Consider the following 13316-nt stretch of genomic DNA (forward strand, 5'->3'; position numbering starts at 1 on the left):
CTGTCATCCTTCTGAGGTCGGCAAAATGAATGCCAGCTTGCTGGTATCCTACGATGGAGTGGTGACCTGTCCAGGATTGTGCCCAATAACCAAGGAGACTGCTGAGGCAGCACCAACGCTCTGCACAGAGTATGGTCCCAATGTATGGATGGATGGATGGAGTAGATCTGTTATTCTGAAACATGGCAATTCATTTTTTGTTTATACAAATAACAATTGTTAGTTATCAGACTTATCGTTAAATAATTGTGCCTGGTATTGGCTTAATGGTTAGGTTGGTGGGCTTGGGATCCAAGGTTCCTGAGTTCAAATCCCACTGGGCTGTTGAATTAATACCAGGTGGGGTTGACTCTGCCTGTCATCCTTCTGAGGTCACCAAAATTAGTGCCAGCTTGCTGGAATCCTGTGTCAGAGTGGTGTCTCGTCCAGGATTATGCCCAATAGTCGAGCAGACTGTTTAGGCAGCACCAACGCTCTGCATAGTGTATGGTCCTGATGAATGGATGGATGTTCAATAATTATAATCATCCAGAGAGTGAATTTATTTAAATACTTGATGTTAATTTTTATTTTTTTAATAACTCGGAACTCTTGAAAATAATATGAATATTATTTTTAACACCCAAGAAAATTAGTCTTTTTTTTATTTTTATTTTTTAGCAACTCGAATAGTTTTTAAAGATAATGCAAGCACAAAATATGTGCATGAAAGCAAATCCACAGAGGAGGAAGAAAAGTGAATAACTTTAAACTTGATTTATATTTTTCATCCAGAAGCTGTTTTTGGGAAATTAATATTTAAACATTTTTTCTCCCCACGCGTATTAATGGAACGAATAAGGGTGAGCTGACATTGTTTCATTATTCACTTAATCATTCCAACTAACGTGGATCGTCTGGTCTCTTCTGCTTCCCTTGTTACATGACTTGTCAAATTGAATGACTGCTAAACTGAGTCCTCACAGATGTGGCATTGCTCCTCTAACTCAACTTTTAATGACCAAACCACTTATTTCTGTTGTTTTTGATTTTAAATATCTGTAATGCTCAGGACCCAATTTACAAGTTGTGTTGTATCATTTAATTATATAGCCTTTAAATATTTCAACATAAGTTGTTCCCAAGGTGTTCATATGATTTATTAAGTGTGGAAATTAAAAGAATTTTTCTCTTGGCATTGAATAATGAACAGAAAAGTAAAGAAAATGATAACTTACCTTTTCCTGCCCTCCACTTTCCCTTCCTATCAATCATCAGGCTGAATCAATTGTCCGTGAGATCAATTCTTCCATTTATACACATTTGGACAAGCTTACTTTTTTGAATGCAACAACAAGACATCATATCAGAAATAAGGTGAGAAAATACCTGATAAATGAGTCATTTACTCCTTCCTTTCGCAGCAGGAAGTCTATTATGTAACTGACCAATGGGGAGGTTTGAAATCTGTCATTCTGATGCACTTGGACGTTGCACCCTTTTTGATGCCATAACCTGTCTGCGGAGCAGCAGTCAGACCGTTTATCATCGGGACTGAGATTCGAGCTCATATGTCACTGCATTATGATCCCTACCTGTATGACTGCCCATCAATTTCTCATTCGTTCTTGTATTTTTGACAACTCATGAGATTTCATATTTGCTTCACACAAAATGTGTGCACTCTTGATTTTGAGGCGCCCACTCTGATTCTGATAATGAATCGAACTTGCTCCCCACGCTATTTCTCCCGGATTGGCCCTTGATTGGAGGAGGTAAATTGGTGGAGCTGGGGGGGATGGTGTTGGAGGAGTGGACAAGACAGAGTTTTCCCCCTCTAAGCCCACATTTATTTAAATTTATCCAAAGCTTTCTGTCCTGTGTGCAGTGCCGTATTTGGTTCAGTGAATTAATTTCACATCAGCTCCATATAAACCACTTTCTCCTTTAAATAAAGTGATCACTTGTGACATTCAATCAATTTTTCAGAAGTTATAAAAGAACTATTTTGATGACGTGGTCAACAAAAATGTGAGAACCATTGAGCAGAAAGTGCAAAAGCACAAGTGACTCGAGATTTTGTCAAAATATACAAAGGCTCAGAAAGTTCAATGTTTCATCCATCAAGTGGTCTTCATCAGGTGCAAACACAGGGTCATGTGCACTCTGATGTTAAATGCCTTCCCTGCAGAGTGGTGGAGCACATCACTTCGTGACGTCCTAAATTGTTGTTCGTTATGTTTCTCAGCTGTGCAAAGTCATAATGTGCCAACATTTTGCAAAAAAACCTTTTCTCGCAAAGAGTCCGAAATAAATGAGCTGTTCCGCACACCGAATCTTATTTGATGTTAACATCAAAGTTGTTTGTTGCTGCATTGTTGTTAAATTGCTGCATACTTATTGGATCAAAAATGTGGTCAAATAAGAGTGAAAGTTCACACAGAACTACATAGCATGGAGTTTGAAATTCCTAAATGTTGGAACAACTTCACAATGCTACAATGAATGTCCCAGATTTGAGTATTTAGGAGGCCTCACTAATCAGTCTGTCATTGAATCGTTCTTTGTTAAATGTCGATGATTTGTAAAGTTGTATTTTTTAGTTTTCAGTTCCTTTCATTAATCGTATTGCTTCAGATTATGTTTCCCACATTCCCCATGTTAATTTGCATTTTGGTCTGTTCATGCAATGGAAGCAACAGTTACGGAGGGCCGAGTAGGGGGGGGGGATGGGGGAGTTGTGATAGGGCGAGATTGCAGATAAGAAGCATGGCTTTGATCTTGGGCAAAGTCAAATCCAATCATAACTTCTGTTTGGGTAAAATTCCTGCAGAGGTGCTGCAGAAAAGCAAGCATGTTCTGGGGGTGGGGCTCACTAAGCTGTTCCACCTGCAATTTTTTTGACTGGAATAATGTGAGATGGCATGGCATCTCACTCTATTGACAACAGTACTCCTTTTGTGCGAACCAGTGCCAAACAAATGTCAGATTTATTGAAGGCAAGCCGTAGGAATTTCAAGGAAATTAGAAAATGGTTTGTGCTAAGGGTGGAACGTACACACATCAGCACACTTGTCAGCAGGTGAGATTGTTGGCATAAGACCCTGTTGTACAGCCCACATCAACTGATCATCTTGCCTCCGGCTGAGATTTCCAATGAGCATCCCTGCTTGCTGGTATGAGATTATTTTATGATTTGCTCCATCGATGATCTGTGCACTTTTTGAAACCACTAGATGCTGTTCATCACTTTTATTTGTCCAGCTCTCTGATGGTCGTGATGTTTTTTTGGTTTACAAACTCTCGGCTCGTAGAAGAGCAGGATTCGGGTGTAGCGGCATGCACCTGTAACCTTCAACATAAGTCCTTTGTTTTATTTACACAATGAAAATAAAGTCGGTGTGAACTTTTTAATTGTAATGAGCTCCAACAAAGGGTAAGAGCGTGAGAGCATGAACAGAGCACGTGGGGAGTCAATGTGAAATGGATACTTGGTAGAAGGAAGTGCTGGCAGGTGGTAGGGAGAAAGAAGGAATCGATCACTTGTGTCAGAGCTACTTTCATGTTGTTTATGCTTTCTGATGGGTTTTTTTCTCCTGATTGCTGAAATGTTTTTGCCTGTGTTTTCCTTTTTAATCCATCAGCTCCAGAATATGGCCATCAAAGTTGGATTCCCAGCAAGGATTTTAAACAGAACAAACGTCGATGAACAGTTTATTGGGGTAGGTAAATGGAATGTCTTGTGTATGCTGGTGCTTGTAATGCATAATTTGTGTTCCACTTGGGACATTAACTTTCTTTACAGCTGCACTCGCTGAGCCTTTCCATGACTTACTGCCGATCTAACCATTTTCTGATCTACATAGCCCTGCTACTCCCTACATTTGTTACACCTCAATTACGTTCCCATTTAAAAAAAAGTCGTTCTGAGTGTGTCGGTTCAAGAGATCTTGGATCTTCACTTACTTTCATTCATCCACAGGATATTAAGCACCTGGCTATGGGATTCCATAATTTCCAAGGGCACGGCTCAGCTGCCAATGCAGAGAATCCCGTAGATCATGACAGAAATGTAGAATTTGGCCATGGTGTTGGCACGCAACATCCTACTATTGTTGAAAGGTACTAGGAAATCTTTAGCATTCTGAAATCAATACGAGCACATGAGACACCCTTTCATTCCTTTCAAGGGAGGGCGCACAGGATGACATTTTATGTATAGCAGTGTCGGGAATGTATTCCAGACTTCTTCTTAAGTCAGCTCTAAGGCCAAACTCAAATGATATTAATTCTGAGCTTCCAGTCCCCTCTATCAACCATTGCTGTGTGCAGTTCCTCTGACTCCAGCCCTATTCTTCTTCAACACGTTTATGTCGTTGAGAGCTGGACTGCCCCACTTTGGCCTTCCATATTCCGGTGTCCAGAGTATAACATTGGAAACGGGTTCGATTTTGGGATGGTAGCAGTACCCAGCAATCCTAAGATGTCTTCTAATTTTAATCAACAGCTTTGGAAGAGAACCAGAGACCTCTTTATTTGTCCTATGTTCAGAGCAATGGACATCGAAAGCTGAGCAAAGAAAAAAGTACAGCATCCTTGAAGTCCATTGTCATGAGTTGCAGTGAAGGCTCATACTTCACTTCCATAAAACAGGACGGCCTCAACTGTTATACTCTTAGAGAGTGTTGACCCATATCTGGAAAATTTGTTGCAAGCTCTCTATGGAGCAGTTTTCCTTTGTTTGATATCCTGAGCAGTTGTATTGTTACGAATCTGAAAGCCATGAGCACTCAACATACAGGTCCGATAGCTCAGTTATTTCGATAAGTAAATGTGGATAGATAGCTCCCTTTCCCTTGTTTAATGGGTAATTAAATGTTCATGTGCTGTGGAGTTATTTTGATAGTTAGGGTTTTCTTTTACATTTTTACACCCCGTATCACAACAACAACAACATCTTCACTTCCATCCTGACGCCATAACGCTTCCGGCGTTCTACGCGTGCTCGCCAGCAAGCGCGTGTGTGGGCGGAGCCTAACATAGGCATGGTGTCCCTTTAGCCAATCGGCAAGGAGTGGGTGTCTCACCCGCCCCGTTTCAGACTCGGCAGCAGTGCCATTAGGCACGTGGCCGAATGCGAGGAGGTGGGTGGAGCCTCCGTTGCTTCGGCTCGAAGCTCCAGCCAGAGTGGAGGGCGAGCACTACACGCGTGCCTCAGTCAATGGGGAGGCTGCCACGAGTCTCGTGAGAACCCCTTGTCCATTCAGGAGGTGAGTGGTGATAAGAAGAGGCCCCTCCCTCCGAGAGAGGAAAGGTTGGTGATTTTGGACGAACGGATGAGATTAATCTCATCCTGTCACCGGCGTCTGCTCTAATCTCGTCCTGTCGCCGGCGTCTGCTCTCATCTCATCTTGTCATTGGAATCTGGTTCCCCATCAGCTCAAGCGCGTGGTCTGCTGGAGTGCAGAACGCATCACTCGATGCTTCTGGTCTCGGGTCGTCGCTGGTGCTGGCCTGGTCGCATCTCGACGCGGCTCGTCTCGTCCTGGTCCGCTTGTCTCGTCGAAGACCGCATGAGGCGGGAAGGTCCCTTTCGTTTCTTTTGGGTGTGCGTCTGTCTGTGGGCCCTGTCTGTAAGTAGGAATTGTTTAAGTGCTCTTTGCTGTACATACTTGCATCTCTAATAGTCGTGATAACTCTGCCCTTACGTGCTTCCCTCCTTCCCCACCTACTGTTAATAAATACCCCATTTGTTGAATGTTTCAGCTCGTTTCTGTCCCTTCCTTCATTGGTTTAGCAAGGTGCGTGTTGGAGAATTAAAGAAGGCCGTTTTTGCTGTAGTGTGTATTTGGGACCGACGGGACTTCGGTAACCATCCTCTCGGGTTACGCACGGGTCGAGCACGCAGACCGCTCATCCCGTACGAGCGCCGTCGAGGGTGTGAATCCTCGGTAGCTCGCCACGTGGGCCTCTAGGTATTTTGAAGTTTGGCAAATAACCCTGTCCCACGTGGTTTATTTCTTGACGATTCACGGTCCTGTAAGGGACCCGTACCCTTGGAGTTTTCCGAAAGGTACAATCTAGATTCCGGGTATTCGGTGGAATCGACCCTCCTGCTCCACCTAGCGGTCGTCCTCGCAACCGACGCCCGGCCCCATAACAGTATTAACCCAGGAACGAAGATACTTTAAGTCATTGACCGTCTCAAGTTTTATTCCACCCTTTAATGGGATTAGAACCTCTCTCGACTGGTTGAATGCAATCACTTTAGTTTTATAAGCATTAATTGTTCGTCCTATCTTACCGGCTCTTGTTTCATCTCTCTTGAGAAGTTCTTGCACGTGCTCAATTTCTTCTGATAATAAGGATGTGTTATCGGCAAAGTCGAGATCAGTAAGAACCTCTGGTTTGACTCTTCTACTTTTTCTTCATTCCAGTTGGAACCCAAATTCCTCCTCGCTTTTGGTAGTGCTTCTGAATGCGTAATCAAGGATTGTGACAAACAGGAAAGGGGCAAGGGTGTCTTCCTTTAGTACTTCGGCTATAATTTTGAAAAGCTGCATTTCTCAATCAGGGGAGAGTTTCTTGTCATATGTATTCCTATACACATTCAAAATTGCCTTCACAAGTTGATCAGGGATTCCAGACTGGACAGCTCAAAGACCAATCCACTACTTCTGAGTTATCCTGCCAGCCCTCCAATAATCTTGAAGAGCATTTAAAAAAATTTTATGTTTCTGACCTGAAATAACTTGACAATTCCCAGGAACTTTTTATTTGATCTGGTATATACTGTATATGTTTATTTTTCACTTTGGCATGCACAATGTTGTTTTATTTTTAAATAATTCATGACCTATTATCCCACTAAAGTATGCAATTTGGTGTCTGTCTGTCTGACTGCAATGTATTCGGTCGTCACTTATCCAATTTCACCCACCCTTGCAAGTGGGACTAAGGGTTAAATGATGAAGGTTGTAAGCCTGGTGTTGGCCAAGTGGTTTGGGTGGCTGGCTTAGGATCTTAGGGTCCTGAGTTTGAACCCCATTGGCTGCTGAATTAACATGAGGAAGGGTTGTCTCAGTATGTCATCCTTCTGAGGTTGGCAAAATGAGTACCAGCGTACTGGTGGAGGGGTACAGCATCAGTAGCACAGCGACACTTATAAGAAATGATAGGTACCTGGCAGCCAAGCTGCCATACGCAAGAACAGAACTGATGAAGGTTGTAGTGACTTGATTTCCTCCTTAGGGTAGAGGTTTTTCTTCCTTGGACAAATGCTGTGTTAAGGTGTATAGATCGCAGCTTATTGTGGAGTGTTTTCAAAGCTGCTACTAATAGCAAAAAGAAATAATATTAAGAATGATAATGGCATAATAATGTTAACATTATTACAAAATGATACAAACAATACCAACAATAATTGGCAATTATAATAAGAACAAGAAGGGCACTCGGTAAAGTGCATACCTCTGCCACGTAATGCCTGATCCACAAGAACATATCGGGCCCAATACATTTTTGAAATATCATGCTATATATTGTTTTTGGCCTGAACAATGGTGAAGAATCACTTAAAAAAAAATTCTCAAATCCAGATCTGGATTCAGATCTTCACCAAAATCAAATCAATTCGTCCTTGCGACAAACCCAACCTGTCCACCAAGAATAATCCGAATGCGTCCACAACTTTTTGAGATGTTGTGCTCTATATATTAGTTTACCCCCATCTCCCAATGGTGAAGAATCACTTCAAAAACTTATCGGATCCAGATCCGGGATCTTCACCAAAATTGAAACAATTCTTCCTTATCCCACACCCAACTTGTCCACCAAATTTCATCCGGATCCATGCACAACTTTTTGAGATATCCTGCACACAAACAAACAGACAGAGAGGGGGGTGAAAACATAACCTTCACCTTTGGTGGTGGAGGTAAAAATTGACAAGAAGTTTCCCACCCCAACCTGGCTGCTCCCATCGGGAGCAGATATTTCTAATTCAAAAATTTATTTCTTTCCAAGTATGAAAAAAATACGTCACGAGCTATTCGAGATAAATATGACATCTATGAATGAGTTTGTGGGTGATAGCATCGTCGATGGACAATGAATTGAGATAAACAGTAAGCGAACGCGTAATGCTGTTTTGTACGTTTTTTTTTTTCTTTAAACCTCAAGGAAATAAGTTCTTGTGCAATCCAAACATAAATTTTCTCCACTCTTTTGAATGATTGCAGCTCTGGCTGTGTTTGCTCATCGGTGTAAACTGCCAGGAATTTTTCGAACTCTTCTCTCCGTGAGGCTGCTATCTTTCACAAGCCGCCATGTTATGCTCCCGGCAAAGAAGCACAAAGCATATGATGACATTGAACGGGAATGCCCTGGCAGCTTCACCTTGTTTGTGTGATGCACAACCTGTCAGGCTAGAAATACTGAGGCCCCAGTCTTACAAAACACGGTTTTGCACACCCTGACTCGGTGCCCACATCGAGCTTTCTGTAGGTGTGAATGGGTAGGAATTGTTCTTTTGCGGATTTGAATCGTTGCTGATGCCTCCTGGATGTGCTGAATCTTTGAGCACCACATATTCAGAATGGCACATAAATATCCGGCTATCTCACGTACATTGAGGTTGGCGAAGTTAAAGATCCAAAAGTAATTCTTAAAGAGTAGGCCACTGCATGCCAATGGCCCAATAAACTTCTTGCCTCGAGATATAATGGGGCTATTAAAAGTTAGTGTTTTTATTCCTCTAAGAGATGTGTGTGTTGTTCATGGTAAAGCACAAGCATGTTGGACCAAACGGCCTCCTCCTGTGTTTAATTGTTTCTGTATATCCTTGTATATCTTCGTTTAAAACAGACGCGTGCATAACCAACTTATGAACATCTACAAACTTTTAACGGTGAAATATACTTTCGTATTTGTTAACATTTGATGAAGCGATCATGTTGTTTCTTGCCATATTCTGGTGGCTTCAGTTGTATATTTCCATTAATTTTAACAGGGGTGGTAACTGATTTGGAAATGAAACGGATTTTTCTATTGATTCACAGATGTGAAATGTAAAATAATATTCCCAGCAAAAATGGATGCCAGTTTCCATTTAATATAACCGCAAGCTGAAATGGAAGAATAATCACAGGATTTTGGACAAATTGGAGCAATACGATTTTAGAGTAGCCGAATGGAGTAATTAACAGCTGGGTGCATTTGTCGTAGATGTACAAGGACAGCATGGCTTCAGAGCGCTGTCGTCATTATTCCTGGACGAAATGTCAGCCTTTAATTGCATGGGGTCACTGTAACCAAGATTCGTTCTTCGTCGGTAATTAAATCCACTATCCACGAGTATCACGGTTGAGATTATTTAACCAATAACTTGAGCTCTTTTCCGTATAAAATTGGCTTTGCCATGAGGGAAATGGGGGCTACGGGGCACTCTGCCTAACAGCATGTTGCCCGAGCCGAAGTTGAAGTTAAAGTGAAGAGGAATTCTGGAGTGACGTTTTAAACAGTGACCTTTTGCTCACACCATGCTGTATCCTATTTGAATGCACTGTGAGATATTAACCCTTGCGATGTCAAAAACCCACCCGACCGCAGAGATGCATTCATTGCCTGTTCCGATTCTGATGTACCATACTCTGTTGCAGAGCGTCGGTGCTGATGAAGCAGATTCTTAGCAACGGTTATACTGGATGGTTTAACATTGCTTTCCCAGCAGGCAGCAGTTGGGGCAGGAATTTGGAATTTGGTCAGGGTGCCGGCGAAAGCTCGTGCACAATTCACGAAGGACACCGTGGGGTCTTTATACGTCCACCAACTAATGTCAGCAGACAGGATACCCAGTTTAACTGCTTGTGACACACGAGGGTGACATTTTATAGCTGGGCCACGATTCAAACCTCGGCTGGATAGCTTAGAGGTTAGTGTGCATACCTCTAGGGTGGGGCTGGCAGGATGGCCGAGACTCTAGGCCGGTGATCTTCACGATTGTTTTAGAGGGGGGCCACTTTCTTGATAAGACATCAGTGTGAGCCGACACACCGCCTGCACGACTCCATAATGGCTGTTATTAGGCCCCGCCTCCACATCTTTTTCGTTGTGGTTAACTGGGCTGCAAGCATAATTGTTTGAATACTGCAACCATATCCTGATGTAGTTGTGTTGCTTTTATGCTTTGCATTGGAACTCATTTGAAACCATTGGGTCAACTTGATAGCATTTATGGCAGATTATGTTTTCACATTTATGTATTATCCATTTATGTATTATCGGCCACGTGTCAAGGGCTGCACTTTAGTCTACCGAGGGCCACCAGTGGCTCGTGGGCCGTGCAATGTCGAACAAGGTTCTAGGCCAACCTGCCAGCCCTCATTGCCTGTAGTATTGCAATTTAGATGCTGATGGATTTTTTTTTCCTTCAATGACCTGCACTTTGGGAAATGATTTGATTGTCCACTGCATCATTGATATTCAGTGTTGAGTTTTACAAAATACTCGAAACTGGAAATTTGAGTGAAATGATTATGCTTTGCCATCATGAGTCATGAAGAGCTGTTAAGGGGTTTTAACCTTATTTTTTTTTCCTTAAGGTTTTGTTTGTGTACATTCATTAAGAGGTATATGGTAAAATAGTCCGACGGTTGTTATCTCCATATGCGGGTTTCAGAGGATGAAACGGAGCCTTCCCAGGTCTCGAAGTAACCACCTTCGTGTATGGGTGTTTGTGTGTGAACATTGCTGTTGTTGACTGCTATCTCCACATGTGGGTGGGTTTCCAGCATGTTTCTCCTTTTTTATATGCCAGATATATATATATATATATATATATATATATATATATATATATATATATATATATATATATATATATATATATATATATATATATTGGGGCGTATTATGTGATACCGGTCATCCGTCTGTCTGTCTGTCTGTCTGTCTGTCTGTCCGTCCGTTCCTGTCCGCACTATAACTCCCAAAGTTTTCAACTTTCATGTTTCATATTTGGTACAAAGGCACAGACTGTGGAGACGGTGTGTCGCGACATACGTTCGTCATCTAAAGTGGTTGCCATGGCAACCAGGATGCTGTTTTCCATGTAGTAGCACAATTCTGTATATACCTTCTTGTTCGGGTGTATATTGTGCTCACTTGCGCTCTTGTTATTCTTAAATTTTACCCTCACCAGAGGAGGGGGTATTGCAGTTGGTCTTTCTGTCTCTCTGTCTTTGTTACTTACGAAATCTAAGGATTTCGTAAGTATATTGATGCCTTCCATTTCTGTTTGTTTGTTTGTTTGTTTGTAGGCACGATAACTCGAGAACGGAAGAAGCTACCAATGTCAAATTACACCACGTGATTCAGGAGGGTGATGGCTAGTGCTGATTAGATTTTGGTCAAAATCGGTCAAAGGTCAAGGTCACAGTGAGGTCAAACATAATTCAGTAAATTCATGTGGAGAAATGGAGTATTTTTGCTTTGCTCGACGTTACGAGTTCGTTTTAACTTCGATTTTAATTTTGTCTTCGGTTTTTGCAATCGCTTAGGATGCTTGAAACTCGGTTGTCGAAATTCTGGTAAAAATCAGATGTTTTGGAGACGTTTTAAGATTGTATAAAAAATATTTCACTCGACGCGTCACGGGTCGTCACGGGTCGTCACGTGATGCAGCGCGCTCGAGCAGACGCGTCGTTGAGTTACGTTAAGGTATAATATAATTGCGTGGAGAAATGGAGATTTTTGCTTCGGTCGATGTTACAATTTTTGATGGTTTGATACAGAATCATCGTAGAAACTTCTGGTTTGCATCGCTACCTTCTCGAGAGACAGCTTTTATTAGACAAGGTCAGAGGTCAAGTTGACGATTTCGTAAGTACCAGTCTATGACTGCTTGTTTGTTTGTTTGTCCGCGTATAACGTGAGTCGGGTTTTTCTTGTGCAACCACTTGTCAAATTGAGATGAAATCCTCTCCATAGGAGCAACTACTCGTGTACAATGTTTTAATGATAACTATGATGCCATAGGTCACGTGGTGTGGCAGCCATGTTGGAAAAAAAATGAAAAACTTTGGAACTCTGTATCTCCAAAACCACACAATGGAAATAACTAAATAAACACAGGGGTATTAAATATGATTTTTGTACGATGTCACAGGTGCCGTCATCCGATCGCTACATCCGATCAGTATGAAAGGTTTTGTGGGTCATCTCGGAATAAATTTGTGAACAGAAAAAAAGACGATTACATCGTCGGTCATGTGGTTCGATAGCCATCTTCAAAAAAAAAAAACCTTCAAAATCTTCTTCTCTGAAATGGTTGAACAGATCGAGGTGAAACTTTACTGCTATGACCACCTATCCATAAGGAACAGAACGTTCACACTTATGACATCATAGATTACGTGATTTGGCAGCCATATTGGATTTACTCGCAAATCTTTAACAATACTCTTCTCTCGAACAACTGGACAGATCGAGGGGAAACTTCACAAACATGTTCCCCAAGCCTTGGGGATACCAGGGTGTTCATGAACAATTGATAGGTCACATGGTCTGGCAACCATATTGGATTGAATGAAAATCTTTAAAAAATTCTTTCTCTTGAACCGCCTCATCAATTGATGTGAATCCTCACAATTATGATCGAGTCGTAATGGGCAATATATGTTTTAAATTTCAACCTGATGAAACACATGGGCTGGTAGTGAGAATTATTTAATATTTTTGATCTGGGTTATTTTTTTATTTATTATTATTATTTATTTAATAAGGTTCACTTGGCTGCACCTGGATCGGTTTCAGGGTAGAGGAGTAGCAGCTGAAACCCAAATCCTATCCAGGTTCCTCCTGATGACTTCATTTTTCTTTTTGCTTGTTCGGGTTCATTCTGATTGCTCCAATGCAGGACTGTACCTGTTTGGTCTTCCATTTGATTAGAATTGAATTTATTTTAATCCCATTCTGAATTCAATTGAATAATAATTAACGTCATGGGTCAGGGTCAGCTGTCCAATCAAAGCGGGGTTGCATCAAAGTGGGAGGTCTTGTTATGTCTATCTTGGTACCCAGTCATCACTGCCAGCTGTTATGAAGTGGCAGTTCTAGTTATGTCTATTATTAATTACATAACACACCAGTACACAAACACCACACAAAAGAAGTCCTGGTGAGTGTGTGTGATCTCTGATTGCTCTTTTTCTTGTTGACTTTTTTTAATTTGGGTTTTAAAAAATCTCTTGGAGGAAAATTTGACTCAGGGCATTTTTCCCTCCCTGGTTTTAGCTATTAAGGTTAGTATTCCCAGCCATTATGTGACATTTATTTAC

General features: G+C 41.6%; 1 protein-coding gene across 1 annotated transcript in view; it reads left to right on the plus strand.

The window, feature by feature from the left end:
• Window positions 1–13316, plus strand: part of LOC147018262 (endothelin-converting enzyme 2-like) — a 119898-nt gene that overhangs the window by 67520 nt on the left and 39062 nt on the right. Inside the window, exons 11-12 of the mRNA XM_085897803.1 lie at window positions 1258–1356; window positions 3624–3701. Coding sequence (XP_085753929.1) covers window positions 1258–1356; window positions 3624–3701 — 177 coding nt within the window. The remainder of the gene's footprint in view (window positions 1–1257; window positions 1357–3623; window positions 3702–13316) is intronic.

This window comes from Eptatretus burgeri, chromosome 10 (assembly GCF_056783735.1).
Source record: "Eptatretus burgeri isolate ZD-2024b chromosome 10, Ebu_testis_v1, whole genome shotgun sequence".
In the NCBI taxonomy this organism is placed as follows: Eukaryota; Metazoa; Chordata; class Myxini; order Myxiniformes; family Myxinidae; genus Eptatretus; species Eptatretus burgeri.